Source organism: Myxine glutinosa, chromosome 10, assembly GCF_964187855.1.
Source record: "Myxine glutinosa chromosome 10, kmMyxGlut1.1, whole genome shotgun sequence".
Classification (NCBI taxonomy): domain Eukaryota; kingdom Metazoa; phylum Chordata; class Myxini; order Myxiniformes; family Myxinidae; genus Myxine; species Myxine glutinosa.
In genome coordinates, this window is record NC_136270.1 from 23,508,507 (window position 1) to 23,533,327 (window position 24,821).

General features: G+C 42.8%; 2 protein-coding genes across 3 annotated transcripts in view; one reads left to right on the forward strand and one right to left on the reverse strand.

The window, feature by feature from the left end:
* Window positions 1-18,502, reverse strand: part of LOC137433503 (uncharacterized) — a 31,100-nt gene extending 12,598 nt beyond the window's left edge. Inside the window, exons 1-2 of the mRNA XM_068125831.2 lie at window positions 18,287-18,502; window positions 16,192-16,675 (exon numbers count right to left, since the gene is read on the reverse strand). Coding sequence (XP_067981932.2) covers window positions 16,192-16,675; window positions 18,287-18,496 — 694 coding nt within the window. The 5' untranslated portion in view covers window positions 18,497-18,502. The remainder of the gene's footprint in view (window positions 1-16,191; window positions 16,676-18,286) is intronic.
* LOC137434339 (growth arrest-specific protein 7) overlaps window positions 1-24,821 on the forward strand; it is a 517,476-nt gene that overhangs the window by 174,287 nt on the left and 318,368 nt on the right. The gene's annotated exons all lie outside the window — the stretch shown is intronic.

Consider the following 24,821-nt stretch of genomic DNA (forward strand, 5'->3'; position numbering starts at 1 on the left):
TTGGACCAGATGAGCTTTTACAGAAGTGGTTGGACCAGATGAGCTTTTACAGAAGCAGATGAGCTTTGACAAGACAAGAGAGACGAGTCCTGAAAAGAGCACGCGACGTCCACACAGCAGCAACAACAGCAGCTTGGGGCCTGGACGGCAGTTTTGAGCAGGGCCGCGAAGGAACGGCAGCTGCTAAACGCGCCGATCGTGCTGCAGTATCCGTTGGACCTTCCTCTCCCTCCAGCCATCCACCTCCTGCCTTTCCATCCTTTTGTGTACGTGAGTTTGTTCTGTGTGTCTTGTCCCTGGGTATTAATTAAGCTTGTATAAGTTAATAATTGCACTGTGTCTCTGAGCTCTTCTGTAAATTATTTTATTATCCTTCCTTCTCCTTGGTTACTTTGAGCGTGTAAATAGTAGGAATAAATTTAGTAGTATTTCCAACCTTTTTGTCTTCTTCTTCTTCTTCTTCTTCTTCACATCCGTGTCGCCTTTGTCTTTTCCCTATTGAATATCTGTGGCGCGATCCGGCCAACGTTCGGGAATCGGGTTAGTCGGGGTAACTGTTCGGCCGCGGTGCCATCCGCTCGGCAAATCAACATCCTTATCCGCGGTCCGTAACAATATATATATATATATATTTATTATTACGGATCTCGAAGTACGGCGCTCCCCTTACAATTCGCAATATTTATACAATTCGCCGATTTCGAGACTACTTTTGTACATGAGGCAATTTGTCAAATTGCCTTCGCCGATTCTGAGAATACTTTTGTACATAATAGCTGGGCGGCTTAGCTAAAAAATTCGGATCGATTGTGCCTTTTCCCTTAAAAGCATGAAACTTGGCACATGGCTAGAATACCCGAAAAGAAAGATTTTTAGTCCAGGGGGCATCCCCAATTTCACCCCATATGGCGGCCATCTTGAAATCCAAGATGGCCGTCATACAAGACCTATTTTGATGAATATCTCCATAATTAGAACAGATATCAAAATGGTTGAAGTGCCTATACCTACATTTTTAGGGTCTAGGAATCCAATGGCAACATAAAATATTCAATAGTATATGGCAGCCATCTTGAAATCCAAGATGGTCGCCATAACAGACCTGTTTTGATGAATATCTCCATAATTAGAACAGCTATCTAAATTGTTGCAGTGCCTACACCTACATTTTTAGGGTCTAGGAATCCAATGGTAACATAAAATATTAAGCAGTATGTGGCGGCCATATGAAAATATTAATTTTGCATAGTATCCTGCAAACTGGGAAAGCACATAAATATTCTTACCAGGTTGGCATTCTTCTGTGATTTAAAGCGTCTATGAAAGTAATTATTTTTTTAACGCTGATGCCAATTTTCTGGGTCAATGATCAAATGAAAACGTAGAATATTGGTTAATGTGTGGCATCACAAGATGGCCACCATCTAGGGACCATTTTTATTCACGTAGTATTATGTAATGCATCAGAGTATTGTAAGATATTCAGGCCTAGGTTTTGGTTCAGTGGTCAAGAAATCTCTGAAGCTGCACTTTCGTGACCAAATGCAATTTGTATTTATATTGTTAAGCTCATTTCAGATGCCCTTTGATGAACCTATTTTTGTTTTCTTTTTCTCTCATTTCAGGACAATCATCTGCTTCTGAGGTAACCGTTAGAAGTCATCACCGTGTCCGCCGTTGAGGATGTCAAAGCGGGTGAAACTCGTAGACCCTTCACAGCCGCTTGCTGAACGGCATCGGGAGATTCAATGGGAACTGTGCATTTTGTGCCAGGAGTCAACAGCTGAGGATGTTCAGCATCCAAAAAAACGAAAAGGGGAAAAGGGTGAAACAGTGCTTGCTGATATGATGGACTTGCACAAGACACACCCTAAAGTTCTGGATAATTTCCGAGCTGGCATGTTCACGGTACAAAAGACCCAACGCAAATTTTCTTCAATTGCTACAGATCATGCACATGAACAGAACAATGCACGTATCAAGGGAGATGGAGGAGCTGTGGGTCTGCTGGACAATGCCCATGCTCTGCAAAGATGGATGGTTGCAGGTCCAGAGGTCTCAAGGGTGATTGATGAGTTTGAGACTGCACAGGAGCAACATGAAAGCAAAGCGCCATCACTGCATCATGATCAGAATAAAAGCACCCAGATGACCTTTGACAAACATGTCAGATCACTTGTATCAGTTATCGAGGAGCTAGGTAATCCATTTCTTGAAGAAACCGCTGACCTTTTGGTCCTTGATGAATCCAGGAAACCTGGATGAATTTTTCCGTCATGAAAATCAATCTTTCCCTCCATCTCTGTCCAAGGATGGGAAGCTTCGACCTGGTACAAAGAGCGACCTTTTGGACTGCTTAGAGGAACTTTCACCATCAAGCACACAGATGCCAGAGGTGACGTGTGTCATACTTGACGGGGCAGTAATTGTTCAAAAGCTAAAGCCCGATGTTGGCACAGTCAAAACATTTGGCGAATATGCCGAAAAGGTCTTCATCCCATTTGTTTTCTCACAGTACAAATCTGCAACCCGACTTGATCTGGTGTGGGACCGTTACCTACCCGACAGCCTTAAGAGCATGACCCGTGAAAAGCGTGGCAAGGGGGTTCGCCGACGAGTAGATACCTCAGTTGCAATTCCTGGACAGTGGCAGAACTTTCTTCGAGTTGATGAAAACAAGCGTGAACTCTTCAGCTTCCTTTCCAATGAAACAATTAAATCATTTGAAGACCAGCACAAGGAGCTAGTTGTCACACTTGATACAGAGGTTCTTACTGCTCCACCACGCATTGATCTAGAATCACTCTCCCCGTGCACTCAGGAAGAGGCAGATGGTCGGATGTTCCTACATGCTGCTGATGCAACACAGAGAGGGCATAGTAAGGTCCTCATACAAACTGTGGACACAGATGTTGTCGTGCTTGCAGTTACAGCATCCCAGAAGCTTTCAGTGATGATATGGTTACAATTTGGGACAGGCAAGAACGTGCGATTTATCTCTGCACATGATATAGCCACAGCTCTTGGCCCTGAGAAATCTAAAGCCCTCCCCATGTTTCATGCACTAACAGGGTGTGACACTTCTTCAGCGTTTAATGGGCGTGGAAAGGTAACTGCATGGAATGTGTGGGAATCATTCCCTGAGCTCACAGAGGTACCAGCAGAAATTTGCCACCAGAGCACAGAGATAACTGAAACCTGCATGAACGTCATTGAGAGATTTGTTATTCTGTTGTATGATCGCACAAGTACTGCTACTGACATTAACATTGTACGAAAGAAACTGTTTGCAAAGAAAGGCAGACCTGTGGAATCAATTCCACCAACACATGATGCCCTTGTGCAGCACGTAAAGCGGGCAGTATACCAAGGCGCACTATGCTGGGGACAAGCATTGCATGCTAAGCCTGATCTACCAAGCCCCACTGAATGGGGTTGGCAAAAAACGTCTGCTGGCCAGTTCAAACCAATATGGACAACACTTCCAGAGGCTGCAAAGATCTGCAATGAACTTGTTAAATGTGGGTGCAAAAAAGGATGTACTGGTCGTTGCCAGTGTAAGAAAGCTGCACTTCCCTGTACTTCTCTCTGCGCATGTGATGGAGAATGCAGCAAAGACTAGAAAACCACAAGATGGCACAGTTACAGTCTGCGATGTCATAGACACTTTTAATCACTGAAGAATGCCAACCTGTTAAGAGTATTTATATGCATTCCCAGTATGCATGATACTATGCAAAATTAATATTTTCATATGACTGCTTAATATTTTATGTTACCATTGGATTCCTAGACCCTAAAAATGTAGGTGTAGGCACTGCAACCGTTTAGATAGCCGTTCTAATTATGGACATATTCATCAAAACAGGTCTTGTATGACGGCCATCTTGAATTTCAAGATGGCCGCCATATGGGGTGAAATTGGAGATGCCCCCTGGACTAAAAATCTTTCTTTTGGGGTATTCTAGCCATGTGCCAAGTTTCATGCTTTTAAGGGAAAAGGCACAATTCATCAGTTAAGCAGCCCCACTATAAGGCAATTTTTCCAAAAATAAAAATCGCGTTTTTTGGATCGAAAATTAGTTTGATCGTCATTAAATTTTCTGGAGATGTTGGGTATAGTTAGGCATTCTTAATACTGAAGAAAAAAATTTGCCAAAAAACGATCGAAGGCAATTATGTTAGTAACGTATCGATATATAGAAATATATAAATAGAATTTATATAATATATATATACAGTCACGTGAAAAATTAAGTACACCCCATGTATAGTTTTTACTTTTTCAACATATTTCAAAATACAGCTATTTGATCTTCATTTTAACAATATTGATAGATAAAGGTTATATAATCAAACAAATATCATGAAACATTTACATTTTGTCGTCCATTGTATAATTTAAATAAACATAAATGCAAATTTCGCATGTGGAAAAAGTAAGTACACCCCTACATTTATCACTACTTCAAAACCTAAAATTAGAATCAGGTGCACCAGCTCAGGTGCAAATGATGAGAACATCGTTAGAGAGGATCTTGGAGGAACCTGTCTAATTTAAACCTCAGACATTTACTTTGGTTTGCTCTTTGTTGTTGAAGTGCGCGTCATCGCCATGCCTAGATCAAAATAGCTCTCTGAGGCCTTCAGAAAGAAGGTTATAGATGCCTACGAGTCTGGGAAGGGATTTAAAAAGATCGCCAAACAATTTGAAATCAATCATTCGACTGTCTGGAAGATCATCTACAAGTGGAGAAGATTCCAAACAACTGACAACTTGTTCGGGCCAGACTGCCCCAGCAAGTTCAGACCAAGAGCAGACCGCAAGATGCTGAAAGAAGTCTCTAAGAACCCCAGAATGTCATCACGGGACCTACAGGTAGCTCTTGCCACTGTTGATGTCAAAGTGCACGAGTCTACCATTAGAAAGAGGCTGCACAAATTTGATCTACATGGGAGGTGTGCCAGGAGGAAACCTTTGCTGTCCAGAAAGAACATCAGGGCAAGACTAAAGTTTGCCAATGAACACCTCGGCAAAGACCAGCACTTCTGGAACAATGTGCTCTGGACAGATGAGTCAAAGGTAGAGCTATTTAGCGACAGTACTGGAAGACATGTTTGGCGAAAACCAAAGACAGCATTTGACCACAAGAACCTGATACCAACTGTAAAGCAAGGTGGAGGAAATATTATGGTTTGGGGCAGCTTTGCTGCATCAGGGCCTGGGCAGCTCACCATCATAGAATCCACTATGAATTCTTCATTGTACCAGAGGGTGCTTTAGGATAATGTGAGGCCATCTGTTGGAAAGTTGAAGCTCAACCGAAGGTGGACCTTGCAACATGACAATGACCCAAAACATACCAGTAAATCCAACAAGGAATGGCTGAAAAGAAAGAAATGGACGGTTCTGGAATGGCCAAGTCAAAGCCCAGATCTAAATCTCATCGAGATGTTGTGGGGGGATTTGAAACGAGCAGTGCATGCAAGAAACCCCTCAAACATCGCACAGCTGAAAGAATTGTGCATGGAGGAGTGGGCAAAAATTTCTCCCAGTCGATTTCAGAGACTGGTAGGCAGTTATAAGAAACGCCGACTTGAGGTTGTTTCTGCCAAAGGGTGCAATACCACCTATTGGAGCCAAGGGTGTACTTACTTTTTCCACATGCAAAATTTGCATTTATGTTTATTTAAATTTTACAATGGACGACCAAATGTAAATGTTTCATGATATTTGTTATATTATATCACCTTTATCTATCAATATTGTTGAAATGAAGATCGAATAGCTGTATGTTGAAATATGTTGAAAAAGTCAAAACTTTACATGGGGTGTACTTATTTTTTCACGTGACTGTATATATATATATATATATATATATATATATATATATACACACACACACACACACACACACACACACACACACACACATATATATATATACAGACTTGGCATTTAATATGGAATATTTTTTTTCTTCTTGACTTGGGTTTACTTTCTTAACTCAGTATATCAATCTGGTGAGTTTATTTTACACTTTGGTGATTTATTTGTTAAAAGAACCATGTCACTGATTGTCTGTCGCAGCAAGAAGTCAACAACAGGATTATATCACAGGTGGCGTGGCAAAATGTACGGACAGGTGCATTTGATGATTGGCTTCACAGTCGGGTATACAAGGGTTGTTGCGTTCTGTATTAGTGGAAAACAACTGCTGCACGTCTCCAAAAGTTATTGCCACTTCCTCTGGAGATGGTCCGTCAACTCGACATTGCTGTTTGTCATGGAGTGGTGGCTTTACGAAATTACGACATGAAACAGCGTGCTATTGCTCGGCAGTATGGCATCACTCAAGGTCAGGTGTCAAAGATCCTGAAACGAAATGCTCAAAGGGTGTTCCCTACTCCAATGCCGAGGCCAGGACGTCCCCGCAGAACCACAAGAAGGGATGATCGCCAGCTGCACCGGTTAGTCCACAATGGCCGTACCAAGTCAGCTAAACAGCTTAGGGCTGAGTGGCAGCAACTGACAAATGTACCTGTATCCAAAAGGCTAGTCAACCAACGACTGGTTCAAGCAGGCTATCGTGCCAGGCGTCCCCTGAGAAAGCCACACCTGACCAGACAACACTGCCAGCGCCGATTGCAGTGGGCCAGAGAGCACCGTCAATGGCAGCCAGGACACTGGAATCACGTGATCTTCAGTGACGAGTCTAGATTTCTGGTCTATCGTCAAGATGGCCGCGGCCGAGTGCGCAGACAAGTGTATAAAGCCTACAACAAAGATTGTATAGTGCCAAGAGTCCAAGCTGGAGGTGGTGGGGTGACCGTTTGGGCTGCTTTTCATTCAGGGGGCAAAACTGACCTGGTTGTTCTGAATGGAAACCTGAACCAGTTCAAGTACAGGGCCATTCTGGAAGAAACATTGCTTCCATTTGCTCGTGCAGCCTTTCGAGGAAACTTTGTCTTCCAAGATGACAATGCACGGCCTCATCGTGCTCGCATGATCCAACACTTTCTTGCTGACCGTGGTGTAGAGCATATGGAGCGGCCTGCCATGTCCCCGGATATGAATCCGATAGAGAACTTGTGGGCAGAATTAACGCGTCAAATCGACCACTTGGACCAGCAGCCGACCTCTGTGCATGAATTGCAGCAGGCTATTGTCACTGCATGGCAAGCGATTCCTGTCCAAACCTTGGCAAATCTCGTGAACAGCATGCCTCAACTTGTACGTGCTCTCCTTAATACTCGTGGGGGTTACACGAAGTACTGAACTGTAATTTTACTGTCCGTAATCCCAGTCGTAATTAAACTTTTGTTTTTGTTAAAAAAAAATTTGGCTAATGTGCAAAATAAAGAGATACTTCTGGAAAACGTACAGAAGTTTAACACAGTACTGTCCATGAATTGAGTTCGATATCAGTTTACATCACTTTCAAGGATCAATTTATTTGTTTTGAAATGTCAAATGTGGTTTTTGTTTCTTTTAAAGGTCACATTAACAAAATCTAGAATAATTTCAACATAATTCCAATGAACTTTTGGTTCCAAGACATCTTGAAAAGTAAGTTCACCCCACAAAAAAAATATTCCATATTAAATGCCAAGTCTGTATATATATATATATATATATAGTCTATATATATATATATACAGACTTGGCATTTAATATGGAATTTTTTTTTTTTCTTGACTTGGGTTTACTTTCTGAACTCGGTATATCAATCTGGTGAGTTTCTTTTGCACTTCGGTGATTTCTTTGTTAAAAGAACCATGTCACTGATTGTCTGTCGCAGCAAGAAGTCAATAACAGGATTATATCACAGGTGGCTTGACAAAATGTACGGACAGGTACATTTGACGATTGGCTTCACAATCGGGTATATAAAGGTTGTTGCGTTCTGTATTCGTGGAAAACAACTGCTGCACGTCTTCAAAAGTTATTGCCGCTTCCCCTGGAGATGGTCCGTCAACTCGACAATGCTGTTTGTCATTTAGTGGTGGCTTTACGAAATTCCGGCATGAAACAGCGTGCTATTGCTCGGCAGTATGGCATCACTCAAGGTCAGGTGTCAAAGATCCTGAAACAAAATGCTCAGAGGGGTGTCCCTACTCCAATACCGAGGTCAGGATGTCCCCGCAGAACCACAAGGAGGGATGATCGCCAGCTGCACCGGTTAGTCCGCAATGGCCGTACTAAGTCAGCTAATCGGCTTAGGGCTGAGTGGAAGCAACTGACAAATGTGCCTGTATCCAGAAGGCTAGTCAACCAACGACTGGTTCAAGCAGGCTATCGTGCCACCTGAGAAAGCCACGTCTGACCAGACAACACCACCAGCGCCGATTGCAGTGGGCCAGAGAGCACCGTCAATGGCAGCCAGGACACTGGAATCACGTGATCTTCAGTGACAAGTCTAGATTTCAGATCTATCGTCAATATGGCCGCGTCCGAGTGCACAGACAAGTGCATGAAGCCTACAACGAAGATTGTATAGTGCCAAGAGTCCAAGCTGGAGGTGGTGGGGTGACCGTTTGGGCTGCTTTTCATGCAGGGGGCAAAACTGACCTGGTTGTTCTGAATGGAAACCTGAACCAGTTCAAGTACAGGGCCATTCTGGAAGAAACATTGCTTCCATTTGTTCGTGCAGCCTTTCGAGGAAACTTTGTCTTCCAAGATGACAATGCACGGCCTCATTGTGCCCACATGATCCAACACTTGCTTGCTGACCGTGGTGTCGAGCATATGGAGTGGCCTGCCATGTCCCCGGATATGAATCCGATAGAGAACTTGTGGGCAGAATTAATGGGTCAAATCGACAACTTGGACCAGCAGCCTGCCTCTGTGCGTGAATTGCAGCAGGCTGTTGTGACTGCATGGCAAGCGATTCCTGTCCAAACCTTGGCAAATCTCGTGAACAGCATGCCTCAACATGTACGTGTTCTCCTGAATGCTCGTGGGGGTTACACGAAGTACTGAACTGTAATTTTACTGTGCGTAATCCCAGTCTTAATTTAACTTTTGTTTTTGTTAAAAAAAATTTTTGGCTAATGTGCAAAAGAAAGAGATACTTCTGGAAAACGCACAGAGGTTTAACACAGTACTGTCAGTGAATTGAGTTTGATATCAGTTTACATCACTTTCAAGGATGAATTTATTTGCTTCGAAATGTCAAATGTGGTTTTTGTTTCTTTTAAAGGTCACATTAACAAAATCTAGAATAATTTCAACATAATTCCAAAGAACTTTTTGTTCGAAGTCATCTTGAAAAGTAAGTTCACCCCCACAAAAAAAATATTCCATATTAAATGCCAAGTCTGTATACGTATATGTTCTAGGCATTTTTACCCATCGCTTCATTGACGAATTTAATCACAAGACATGTTGTGAATCACAAACATCCTGCTCTATTCACTGTATAATTATAACAGAACAATTGTCGCCAACACATCCATTGCTCGCTGGCTCCTAATGAGTAGCTCACATTAAATCCTGGATTAAAAAAACAACGTTTACCAGATATTAAAGTTTTGATGGAGTCAAATAAAGAAGATACCACTCGATTATCAAATATTGTGTGGCTGCTTGATTTGGCATTTCGAACAGATACGACAGAAAAATTGAATGCCCTATACTGTGGATTGCAAGGGAAACAGAAGACAATTGCCGACATGATATTCGTGCAGTGAAAGCTTTCAAGTCAAAACTTAACCTTCTGATACAAGATGTCCAGAAAAGGAAAAATGCAATTTTTCTTTCGATGCTCCAAACATTAGTAGAAGATGAGGTTGCTGTTGGAATCATGGACATTGACAAGTACAGTGATTCCCTGACCAGGCTTGGCCAATAGTTCGACAACAGATTTACTGATTTTGAGGAGATGGAGCCCTGTGTGACATTCACTTCAAACCCCTTCATGGAAGTTGGTGTTCGTGACATTGCTGAACAAATTATTGTGTTGTTTGACCTTGATTGTATCCCTTTGGAAATGGAGATTATCAGCCTTCAAAATGACATTCAGTTCAAATCAAAGAAATCTGCCACAAATTTCTAGAGTCTCGTGGGTACTGAAAAGTACAGTAACATCTATAAAGTAGCAATGAAAGTGGCTTACCTGGGTTTTTTGTGGGGGGGCGGGGGGGGGGTTATGTTGAAGGCTCCAGTCACAGACCATATAGTCATCATCGAGGCCAGTCCTACATAAAAGAGAGTTTTTGAGAGTTTTTGCTTTGAGACTCTAAGAGTTTTTGAGAAAGTAAAAAATCTGCTTTTTGTAAGTGTTTGTAAATACACGAGAAGGTAAAGAGTTCCAGCGTTTGGCAGTGGAGGGGAAGAAACAAACATCATAACGGCCTATCCTTGTAGTTGCCAATGGCCACACAGTAATCATGAGATGTAGTGGCTTGTCGAGTATTCCATGGTCTCGCTAATGGTGGAGGAACACAAGCAGCAAGTTCTTGGGAGCACAAACCGTAGTAATATCTGTGTAAAAGAGAAGGAGAGCCAACTTTGCGGCACAGTTAAAGCGGGTCGAGTTTTGAGGTCAGATTAGGAGAGTTGATAAGTCGGATTACTTTGGATTCAATTCTGTCCAGTAAGTATGTGGAGCTAGAACCTCCCCAGATGTGAGAGCGGTACTCTATACAAGGACGAATCAATCCTTTATATAGTTGAAGAAACTGTTGGGAGGAGAAGAATCTTCGACATCTGAACAGGACTCTTAGTTTATTCGAGGCAGACTTAGCTATTTGTGTAATGCATGGATTCCAGGATAAATCTGAAGTTAGGGTAATACCTAGTAGGTTTATTGAATTGCATGGTGTAATTTTGGAGCTTTCAAAGGAGATTGGAGAGTTGAGAGGAGTTTTAGAGAGAAACGGGAAGAAATTGGGTTTTCGAAGCATTAAACTTAACCTCATGACATTTTCCCCACTGGGAAATGTGTTTGGTGTTTGGTGTTTGGCTCCACCTATCTTTGCAAATCTGCCATTTTCGACATGAACTGCATCAAATGTAAATGTCGAACGCGTCCGACAGATGAGCATCTGAAGGACTCCATCACAGTTTCCCTCTCAGGATTCACACCAGATTACGCAGTAGTGTTGGACAGCATGCAGTGTCAAGTTTCACACTGAAGTGAAGGTAAAGATCAATTTTCCTTCTCTTTAAATATGATTTTTTGTAACTGAACTCTAATAACTAAATTTGTACCCTTATAAATTCGTATATTTTCAGTTGATGATGTAGTATCTTTTTAACTATTTCAGTAATTAAAAGTAGCTCGTATTGAAAAAATGTTGGCGAACCCTGCTCTATAATTTGTCTGAGGTCATCTTCCATCTGCTTGGACATCAGCTGGCATCACGTTCATAAACCATCCTTGCTGCTTATATATGGCGTGATCAAAAACCACTTCCTCTTCGCTGTGAAGCTCCGTGTTGTTTGCTTTGGTTTAAACCACTTAAAAATTAAGGAAAATTCTGAAAATTCTAAACAAATTCTAAAATTCTGAACATTCTGAAAATTTAAAATTATTCGCACTGAGATTTCACCATCAAGGTGAATGCATATTTCAAGTTGTTTCAACTTTATTTACATAAGATGATTTGTAATACTGGATACCACCGAGTGGTGCTATACTGTATGATACACATTTTCATGGCGAAAATTAGGGTCTTCCCCCACCTTTATCCCCCCACACCCCAACCCCTAGATATGCTACCCAGACGGAAACAATAATTGGGGTACCTTTAGGCAACATGCAAAACTTGGTTGGATTTGGTTCAGTAGTTTTTAGTTTTTAAAGCATATGCAAATATACAAGTTCACTTTTATAGCATATAGATTTTTTGGAGCATTTAAATCACTTGCTGTGATATTTGTTATTACCTGTGCCCACCGAAGGTGGTTTCACCCATGTCTGTTTGTTACTTGCAAAATCGAAGATTTTTCAAGTATATTGGACGGTTGCGTTTGTTATTCTGTCTGTTTGTCTGTCTGTCTGTTTGTTTGTCTGTCTGTTTGTTTGTCACTCGCCTACAGGTCACAATTCTTAGCTGATCGTCATGAAACTTCACCGAGTTGTAGAGGTCGTCACAATTGAGAAACCTATTGATTTTGAGGTCAAAGGTCATCTGGAGCTCTCATTTCTAAAATCGCCATTTTTCATCCGATTGACTTGAAACTTGAACAGCATTTGTATATCGAGTCACTAAATTGGGGAACCAACTTTTTTTGAGGTCAAAAGGTCAAAGGTCAACTCAATGTCAAACTTACCAATTCATCAATTTTCATCTGAAAAAACCGTCAATTTTCATGAAAAATCATCAATTTTAATTATTTTGACCCAAGCTTTGATTAAGATCGTCAAATTTTAATCTTGATGAAATAGACAATTTGATGTATCCATGGAAACCTTTTGGGGGGGGGGGGGGTGGGGGAGGGGTGGATTTTGCAATTATCGTGCTATGCATGACGTCTCCTTGTTTGTCTGTTTATTTGTGTGCAGGATATCTCAAAAAGTAATGGACGGATTTAGACAAAACTTTGTGGACATGTTCGGTGTGTAACAAGAATGAATTGATTCAATTTCGGTGAAGATCCGGATCCGGATATGAGAATTATTTCTTTTTAAAGAGATTATTCACCATTAAGAGATGGGGCCAAAAAGATTTGTAGTAAGCTGTCAGAATCATTGGAATCTCTCCGATGAAGCTGATTCTACGGGCCTTTCACTCTTCCACCGCAGGCAGGTAGGTGGTCTTTCTGTCTTCTACCGACTCCTATCCAGCTAGCTCCCCCAGCTCTCTCTGGGCTCTGTCCCCCAAATATTCCTACAGGTCGCACAAGATCTGCCAGCAACCCTCTTATGGTTAAACTGCCAAAATCAAGACTCTCTGCTCACCTTCACTCCTTCATTCCGATTTTCTCCCACCTCTGGAACAAACTCCCTCACTCTCTTCAATCCCACTCCTCACTCCAAGTATTCCCACTCCTCACTCCAGGTATTTAAAACAGCTGTTCACCACCATCTTATATCTTCCACCGTCCAAAACCTTGATCTTTTCTACACCCTGTTAATCCACACCAAACCCACCTCCTTCAAATTCCCTGTTTTCTTTCCTGAAAGTCCTTGTAGTGTCCGTCTTGTTTATCCCGTGTACGCCGCCCCAGCCCTCTCCCTTCCACAGATCTCCCAATGTCCCTGTTCTCTACCATTGTTGTGCTTCCCTCTCTCTCCCCCTCTTGTCTCCTGCTCCCTTTATTATGTGCTCTGTGTGTTAGCTCTTGTACGAGCCTCGACATAGTATTCCAAAAAAGAAGAACTTGTGGACGAGTTATGACAAAACTTGGTGGATGAGTTGGTTAGGTGACAAGAATAAGCTCATGAAACTTTGGTTCACGTCCGAATCCAGATCCAGCCTATGAGTGGGATACAAAATGTAAACTACTCTGCCTGCTGGAGGTATGCGCTCTACCGTTTGCCCTTCTGGTTCAATCTGAGTTATTGGCATTGCTCAAAGGGAGGTATTCATATTTAGGAATATTCTACAGACAAGGCTCCATCCAGCCTGTTATTATTATTCTAAAATTTACTCTTACTACGACTATGACCCCAATGATCCCTATCTTCTTGCAGGGTTGGCTCGGATACATTTTTGTCATTGGACTTGCACAAACCGACTGGCCAGGCCTGAGGTTCGAATGAAGCTGATTTTGCAAGGAATTTGTCATTTGTGCCGAGTGCCGGAAATAACTCGCCTACTCTTCATGGGATCATTAACGTCCACCATTGCTGGCAGATGGATCCTTAGGTTTAACGTCTCTCCGATGGGCAGGGAATGCACTGATGTATCCCTCTGCCTGAAAAACACCAGGGCGACAGCTGAAAGCTGAATGGAGTTTCCAACCCAGGCTAGACAGCTCACAGGCGAATATGGATGCTTCTATGCCTTTCTGACCACCCTTGTTATTCTAAAATTTACATCGCAAAACCCTAGGAGTGTCGTCTATTTGCTGTTACTGTACTGCTTTACACAGAATAATCGTAGGGGACTGAGACAGATGCAAAAGTTTGAAAATAAGAGGCTGGGGGTAATGTGAATGTGAGGATGGCTGATGGAAATGGGTAGGTAGGGTAGGTGGTGATATGGAGATGAGGGGTGGGAGGGATGGGGGATTGAGTGGAGTTTGGTGGTAGGAAGGGTCTGGTATTCCATAAACTCATGGAAGCCACTCACTATGTCTGCATGTTGTCTGGTAGCCTTCCTGTCTGTCTTTAAATACTGCAGCCCATCACCATGACCATCTCAAGGTTCTCTATTTCCCCACTCCCAACCCATTCTACTATCAATGATCCGCAAACCCTTTCCTTTCTGCCACTCTACCTCTCATACCGCAATATGTTTTGTGCACTTTTTATCCACTTGCCCCCCTCTGCCCCTCTCTCGCTGTGTCAAATTGCCACCTTCTGCACTTTATCTCCTCTAACAGTCTTGATTTCTGTCTAGGAAAAAACCCATAAACAAATGGCCGGCACTATAGTTCCGTAGCGGGTTATTGGACATGTCTGGCCATAATATTTACACGTGCGGGGGGGAGGGGAGGATGGGAAATGGTGCTTGTATAGCTATGGCATTGTCCCTTCCCCTGCATCATATCCATAAAATTTCATAGACATTTTCTGGAAGCACGGCTGTGCCGCTGATGCAGTGCCCCTGTTACTAGTAAGCTGGTACTCATTTTCCCGACCTCGGAAGGATGACAGACTGAGTCGACCCACCAAGTGTTATTTCAACAGCATGACAGGGGCTCAAACTCAATACCCTAATATCTTAAACCAGCCACCTCAACCGTTAAGCCAACACCAGATTAGCAAACAGTTGAAAATCTTGCCTAAGATAGGAATGGGTGAAGAGCTGTGTTTTGGGAATTATGCTGCATAGCAACGGCAAGGTAAACTAGAAAGAGCAATCAGGGATTGTAGACCCTTGCCAGGACGTGTTTTCAGTGGTTTCTAAGGCTTTTGTGTTAAAACAAATATGGTGGCCGAATCACGTGACCAATGACGTCATCATTTTTTTTTCCTCCCCCAATTTATCCCGACATGATGCTCAATAAATTTCATCTAGATCGGAAGAAGTTTTGTACTTGTCGAATTATGACGTCATAATGGAGGCACCTATGACATCATCATTAACATATGCTATTCCACATGGAGATTTCCTTACAATGAGCCATGTCTCAATTTTTTCTATGCAGCACTTCTGGAGATATATAGGTGCAAAATCTTTTCGGTTTTTCCAAGATGGTGCCCATACCACGTGACCTATGACGTCATAATTATCATTTTAAAAATTGTACAGGTGGAGTTGCACCTATGGTGAATATATGTGGTGTATATATTTATATATAGTTTTGGTGTCATCTGTCAATGGTGAAGAACACAAGAAAAACGAGAACGCCACTCAGTAGAGCGCATACTCCCGCCGTGGGTGGCCGCTGCTGAGCCCTATCTTCCAATGGTAAAAAATCCTTCAAAAAATTCCTGGATCCGGAATAATATCCTGAGCTTCACCAAAAACTAATCAATTCTTCCTTATCCCTAGGGCAATCATCCCACCAACTTTCATCCAAATCCGCTCAGAACTTTTCCAGATATCTTGTTCACGAACACACGAACATACAAACACACACACACACACACACACACACACACACACACACACACACACACACACACACACACACACACACGGACAGACAGACACGATCGAATGCATTACTCCCTGGCGGGAGTAAAAATTCTCGTATCCGTATCCAGATCCAGATCTTCACCAAAATCGAATCAATTCGTGCTTGTCACACTCCCGACCTGTCCAGCAAGTTTCATCCAATTCCGTCTAAAACATGAGATGTGCTTCCCAGAGCGTTTGTTTGAAGGGTTTTAGTCCAAGGAGGTGCATATGCTCAAACGATCAACTTGAAAAACGTTTCTCTGCAGTGTCTATGCGCAATACACGGATTGTACAACCGTCCAGCTGATGGACATACCTACAATAGACAAACTTTCCATCACTGTTGGCATAAATATTGATGTTAATCTGCTCGTGGCTTATGACTGACTACTCCTGTCCCTTGTCCTACGAGGAGCCACTCGATCACACTGCATACAAGCGTATATTCACCTCCATCATGCTTTCTGTGCTCCGAGTCTCCATGGACCCTCAATGACCGCGCCTTCCCACTTATGGACTTGTTCATCCAACGCTCCAGACGCTCAAACTGCTCACTCTGGACCTCGAGCAGCTCGTTCATGGATCCACTCGCACGTCTCAGATGGGCGTTCTCTGCGAGCAGAGCTTCGATGGCCTCGCCCTGTCTGCGGACACGTCCCGAAAGGTCATCAAGGACATCTTGGTGGACGTCACCTGTCATGGCCGAAGTCAACTGGCGCTTCATCCCATCTACGACGCTCATCAAGGTGGCCAGTTTGAGGTCTCGGTCTTGCTCCCGCTTCCTCTCGTTCTTTCGAATCCGACGGAGCTGCTTTTTCAGGTGCTGCGTTACTTCCGAAAGCGAATCGACGGAATCAAAAAGTGAGGTGGCATTGGTCACCTCCTCTGCTAAAGCCAGCAGCTCGTTCTTCGTGTCTGCCTGAAGCTTGTGAAACTGGACACACACGGATCAAATTTGATTAGTCATAATTAAAATGTATAAAACGTTTAGTGACATATAAATGTTTGGCATTATATGAATTGGATTATAAATTTTTTAGCTTACAAGTAAGTATATGATGCGCTCAACCATTGTATTCAAACATGGCCTATAAGTTTGGCATTGGATCCTCTTCTTCTTTAACCCATAAAGTGCTGGATTTACTGGTTAGTAGCCCAGAAATGCTGATCGTATTTAAATAGAGGGGGTATTATTTGCACATTAATTATTTTTTTAATATGAATTTTTCATATTTGGTAGGGCCACGATCATGGCCGACACACACAGGTAGACCGGCCATGATCGTGGCCCAACTAAATATGAAAAATTAATATTAAAACTAGAACAATGTGACTGTCGCCAATATGCCTCCGCATAGTTCCACAACGGGCAGATTCCATCACTCTGCATATGTATGGGTAGTGGATCACGTTTGTGAAGTTTCGTGTTGATCGGATAAGGTTCGTCTTTCTATCGAAGATGGCTGCCAAACCACGTGACCTATGACATCATCATTTTCAAACTATACGCAACAGTGCTATAGATGATGTTTGTAAAATTTCGCTTCGATAGAGTGAGCGGTTTCAGAGATATAGTTATTTAATACTTTCCTTCAATCCAAAATGGCTGCCAAACCATGTGACCTATGATGCCATAAATTTAATATTCCAATACAAATGACTCATAGATCATGTGCATGCAATTTCAGATTTTTAGGATAAGGAATTCAGTTAAAACATTTTTGACTGGTATACCACTTCACCTATGACGTCATCATTATCATGCTTTTGTTCCCCATTGGGAGTACTTGACAATTTGCCAAGTTTCAAATTTTTCCATTCGGCGGTTTCCGAGAAATAATTTTTTCATTATTTGCTTTTAATCCAATATGGCTGCCATACCACGTGACCTATTACGTCACAATTATCATTAAAACATTCTGCATGGGTGTCAGTCCAACCCTGAAAGTTTTGTCTCAATCAGGCATATGGTTGCTGAGAAAAACGAGGTTTAGCCCGTACGGACGGACGGACGGACGGACGGACAATCCGAAAACATAATGCCTCAGGTGACTTTGTCGGCGGAGACATAAAATAATTAATGTGCAAATAATACCCCCTCCCCTCTATTAATACCCGATGCGCTTTATGGGTTAACGGACACAATTATTCCCACGTTCTTGTGGGGATTTGCCATGGGAATCTTGGCCGAAGTCTTTCACGATCTGGCTGGCCAGGCCTGACGTTCCACTAAGGTTAGGGCAGGAATTTGTGATTTGTTCATGGTGCCGGCGATAGCTCGCCTACTCTTCAGGAAGGACACCGTAGGATCTTTCACGTCCACAAACTGTCAGGAGACAGGTCGCCGGTTTAACGTCCATCCGAGGGACGACACAAACATTGATGAATCACCTTACCTGTGAAACATCGGTATGGCAGTTTATACCTGCGTCAGGATTCGAACTCAGCCGAGACAGATTCGAGGTGAGTGCGCATACCTCTAGGCGTCGCGGCCAGTCCCAAGCTTGGCATGGTGCATTGTATGGTATACACGAGGTACACGCACCTTCAGCTTGAGCTGGTACACGTCGCGGTGCAGGCGAGGAAAGGCAGCGCGGATCTCCAGGAGGCTGAGAGAGGAGACCCGGGCCCTCCTCGTGAGGTTCGCAAAACGCGGTAAGATCCCGAGGGAGCCGCGCTGGGCCGGGACAGCCCACGGAACCATCAAGGATCCGACGAGGACCAGCAGGTAGCGCGGTGCGACCGAACGGGCCATTGTGTGCGGGCGAGAGGGAGATGGGAAAGCGAGCACGAACTACCGGAGGGGCTAGACGCTTTTAACAGAGGCACCACACCTCCTTAGACCCCTCCCGCCTCTTCCCTGAGCCTCTCCCGCCACCTGCTCTTTTCATCAGGGCCGTGAGGGGTGCAATGAGGGTGTCACGTGGGCTTGTCACGTGACCTCATTTCCTGCACCCCCGGGGGTCGCCAATCGCCATCACAGCAAGATTCTGCACAAAGGAAGCTCACACTGGAATGCCCAGGAGAGGCGACTTCAGAATCTGTTATTTCGTTCGACAATACAATTCGTTTTTTGGAATGTCCAATATCATGGGAACACGTGATACGACATGGGAACACGACATGGGAACACGTGTAATATTGCGGACACGATACGAACTCAACATGGTGAAGCGTAAATGATGTAGCTCAACGAACTTTCTGAGGTGACGTCATTTGTTCGGAGGAGAGTCCTGAAAACTTCGGGCGTTCAAAAAGTTCTACGAACGGGATATACTCACGACAACCCAAGACATGCTAACATTTTATCACTACTTTATAATATACAAGTCTGAATCGTGAGTAAATAATGTTTTTTTATACTATAATCACACATACAACCATTTAAACATAGGGGCAACACTCCTGGCGATCACCTGGTGGAATAAACAGTTTACTGCACAGACTAAGGGTATTTTAAACCAATTTCAATGGTTTCTAGAAGACAGGGCAGCATGTACAATCATACTAACATAATCATAAAACGTTAAACAAACAAACAAAAGAAATACCTATTTTGGGGGGCAACTCCTACCACCTCCCACCCCCGTGGATGTACATGGTTTAACAAACAGTACATGGAGATGTGGATGTACATGGTTTAACAAACAGTACATGGAGATGTGGATGTACATGGATTAACAAACAGTACATGGAGATGTGGATGTACATGGATTAACAAACAGTACATGGAGATGTGGATGTACATGGATTAACAAACAGTACATGGAGATGTGAATGTACATGGTTTAACAAACAGTACATGGAGATGTGGATGTACATCGATTAACAAACAGTACATGGAGATGTGAATGTACATGGATGTGCATGTACATGGATGTGGATGGACATGGATGTGGATGTACATGGATGTGGATGTACATGGATGACTAAACACGACATGGATGTGGATGTACATGCATTAAAAACACTACATGGATGTGGATGTACATGGATGTGTATGTACATGGATGACCAAACACTACATGGATGTGGATGCACATGGATGACCAAACACTACATGGATGTGGATGTACATGGATTAACAAACACGACATGGATGTGGATGTACGTGGATTAACAAACATTACATCGATGTGGATGTACATGGATTAACAAACACTACATGGATGTGGATGTACATGGATGTGGATGTACATGGATGACCAAACATGACATGGATGTGGATCTGCATGGATTAACAAACACGACATGGATGTGGATGTACATGGATTAACAAACATTACATGGAGATGTGAATGTACATGGATGACAAAACAGTACATGGATGTGGTTGTACGTGGATTAACAAACATTACATCGATGTGGATGCACATGGATTAACAAACACTACATGGATGTGGATGTATATGGATGTGGATGAACATGGATGTGGATGTACATGGATGACCAAACACTACATGGATGTGGATGTACATGGATGACCAAACACTACATGGATGTGGATGTACATGGATTAAAAAACACGACATGGATGTGGATGTACATGGATGTGGATGTACATGGATGACCAAACACTACATGGATGTGGATGTACATGGATTAACAAACACTACATGGATCTGGATGTACATGGATGTGGATGTACATGGATGACCAAACATGACATGGATGTGGATCTGCATGGATTAACAAACATTACATCGATGTGGATGCACATGGATTAACAAACATTACATGGAGATGTGAATGTACATGGATGACAAAAACAGTACATGGATGTGGTTGTATATGGATTAACAAACATTACATCGATGTGGATGTACATGGATTAACAAACACTACATGGATGTGGATGTACATGGATGACCAAACACTACATGGATGTGGATGTACATGGATTAACAAACACTACATGGATGTGGATGTACATGGATGACCAAACATGACATGGATGTGGATCTGCATGGATTAACAAACACTACATGGATGTGGATGTACATGGATTAACAAACATTACATGGAGATGTGAATGTACATGGATGACAAAACAGTACATGGATGTGGTTGTACGTGGATTAACAAACATTACATCGATGTGGATGTACAATGTACATGGATTAACAAACAGTACATGAAGATGTGGATGAACATGGATGTGAATGTACATGGATTAACAAACACTACATGGATGTGGATGTACATGGATTAACAAACTACATGGATTTTGATGTACATGGATTAACAAACAATACATGGATGTGGATGTACATGGATGACCAAACACTACATGGATGTGGATGTACATGGATGACAAAACACTTCATGGATGTGGATGTACATGGATTAACAAACACTACATGGATGTGGATGTACATGGATTAACAAACACTACATGGATGTGGATGTACATGTATTAACAAACAGTACATGGATGTGGATGTACATGGATGACCAAACACGACATGGATGTGGATGCACATGGATTAACAAACACTACATGGATGTGGATGTACATAGATTAACAAACACTACATGGATGTGGATGTACATGGATTAACAAACACTACATGGATGTGGATGCACATGGATTAACAAACACTTCATGGATGTGGATGTACATGGATGTGGATGTACATGGATGACCAAACATTACATGGATGTGGATGTACATGGATGACCAAACACTACATGGATGGGGATGTACATGGATTAACAAACACTACATGGATGTGGATGTACATGGATGTGGATGTAAATGGATGACCAAACACTACATGGATGTGAATGTGCATGGATTAACAAACATTACATGGAGATGTGAATGTACATGGATGACAAAACAGTACATGGATGTGGTTGTACGTGGATTAACAAACATTACATCGATGTGGATGTACATGGATTAACAAACAGTACATGGAGATGTGGATGTACATGGATGTGGATGGACATGGATGTGGATGTACATGGATGTGATGTACATGGATTAACAAACAGTACATGTATGTGGATGTACTTGGATTAACAAACAGTACGAGTAAATGGATGTGGATGCACATGGATGTGAATGTACATGGATTAACAAACACTACATGGATGTGGATGTACATGGATTAACAATAACACTGCATGGATGTGAATGTACAAGGATTAACAAACAGTACATGGATGTGGATGTATGTGGATGTGAATGTACATGGATTAACAAACAGTACATGGATGTGGATGTACATGGATGTGAATGTACATGGATTAACAAACACTACATGGATGTGGATGTACATGGATTAACAAACAGTACATGGTTGTGGTTGTACATGGATTAACAAACAGTCCTAAACCCAAACAACTTCACCAAACTATTGACCCAACACTAAAACTACTCGGTACCGCAAATACGATGATCCTTGATCGTTCGCTGATCCTGGGTACAGATCCATGTGTGATGTTACCATGAGTGAATAGCGCCCTCTAGCGTCGATATGAACGCACCTGGATCATCTCCACCTTGTGAAACTTCCTGAAAAAAAAAGACAATGGTGTGTCTGACTGGAGCACGTGATGTATTTCAATCCACATAGATGTGCACTGTATGCGGCCAATATACACAGACATACCTGTTGTGCATCGCCAAATACACACAGACATACCTGTTGCACCTCACCCAATGCACACAGACATAGCTGTTGCACATCACCCAATACACACAGACATAGCTGTTGCACATCACCCAATACACACAGACATATCTGTTGCACATCACCCAATACACACAGACATAGCTGTTGCACATCAACCAATACACACAGACATAGCTGTTGCACATCTCCCAATATCCACAGACATACCTGTTGTGTATGACCCAATATCCACAGACATACCTGTTGCACATCACCCAATACACACAGACATAGCTGTTGCACATCACCCAATGCACACAGACATAGCTGTTGCACATCACCCAATACACACAGACATAGCTGTTGCACATCACCCAATACACACAGGCATAGCTGTTGCACATCACCCAATACACACAGACATAGCTGTTGCACATCACCCAATACACACAGACATAGCTGTTGCACATCACCCAATACACACAGACATACCTGTTGCACATCACCCAATACACACAGACATAGCTGTTGCACATCACCCAATGCACACAGACATAGCTGTTGCACATCACACAATGCACAGAGACATAGCTGTTGCACATCACACAATGCACACAGACATAGCTGTTGCACATCACACAATGCACAGAGACATAGCTGTTGTACATCACACAATACACACAGACATAGCTGTTGCACATCACCCAATACACAGACATAGCTGTTGCACATCACCCAATACACACAGACATAGCTGTTGCACATCACCAAATATCCACAGACATACCTGTTGCACATCACCCAATACACACAGACATACCTGTTGCACATCACCCAATACACACAGACATAGCTGTTGCACATCACCCAATACACACAGACATACCTGTTGCACATCACACAATACACACAGACATAGCTGTTGCATATCACCCAATGCACACAGACATAGCTGTTGCACATCACCCAATACACACAGACATAGCTGTTGCACATCACACAATACACACAGACATAGCTGTTGCACATCACCCAATGCACACAGACATAGCTGTTGCACATCACCCAATACACACAGACATAGCTGTTGCACATCACCCAATACACAGACATAGCTGTTGCACATCACCCAATACATAGACATAGCTGTTGCACATCAACCAATACACACAGACATACCTGTTGCACATCACCCAATACACACAGACATAGCTGTTGCACATCACACAATACACACAGACATACCTGTTGCACATCACCCAATACACACAGACATAGCTGTTGCACATCACCCAATACACACAGACATACCTGTTGCACATCACCCAATACACACAGACAAAGCTGTTGCACATCAACCAATACACACAGACATAGCTGTTGCACATCACCCAATACACAGACATAGCTGTTGCACATCACCCAATACACACAGACATAGCTGTTGCACATCACCCAATACACAGACATAGCTGTTGCACATCACCCAATACACACAGACATAGCTGTTGTACATCACCCAATACACAGACATAGCTGTTGCACATCACCCAATACACAGACATAGCTGTTGCACATCACCCAATACACACAGACATACCTGTAGCACATCACCCAATACACACAGACATCGCTGTTGCACATCACCCAATACACAGAGATATAGCTGTTGCACATCACCCAATACACAAAGACATACCTGTTGCACATCACCCAATGCACACAGACATAGCTGTTGCACATCACCCAATACACACAGACATAGCTGTTGCACATCACCCAATACACACAGACATAGCTGTTGCACATCACCCAATACACACAGACATACCTATTGCACATCACCCAATACACACAGACATAGCTGTTGCACATCACCCAATACACACAGACATAGCTGATGCACATCACCCAATACACAGAGATAGCTGTTGCACATCACCCAATAAACACAGACATAGCTGTTGCACATCACCCAATACACACAGACATAGCTGATGCACATCACCCAATACACAGAGATAGCTGTTGCACATCACCCAATACACACAGACATAGCTGTTGCACATCACCCAATACACACAGACATAGCTGTTGCACATCACCCAATAAACACAGACATATCTGTTGCACATCACCCAATACACACAGACATAGCTGTTGCACATCACCCAATACACACAGACATACCTGTTGCACATCACCCAATGCACACAGACATAGCTGTTGCACATCACCCAATACACACAGACATAGCTGTTGCACATCACCCAATACACACAGACATAGCTGTTGCACATCACCCAATAAACACAGACATAGCTGTTGCACATCACACAATACACAGACATCCCTGTTGTGCATTGCCCGAGCCGCAGAGTCTCGAGCAGGATTGCCAACGAGGAATTTTTTTTTTTTTTTTTTTTTGTGTACTGAATCGAGGCTCGTGAAAGAGCT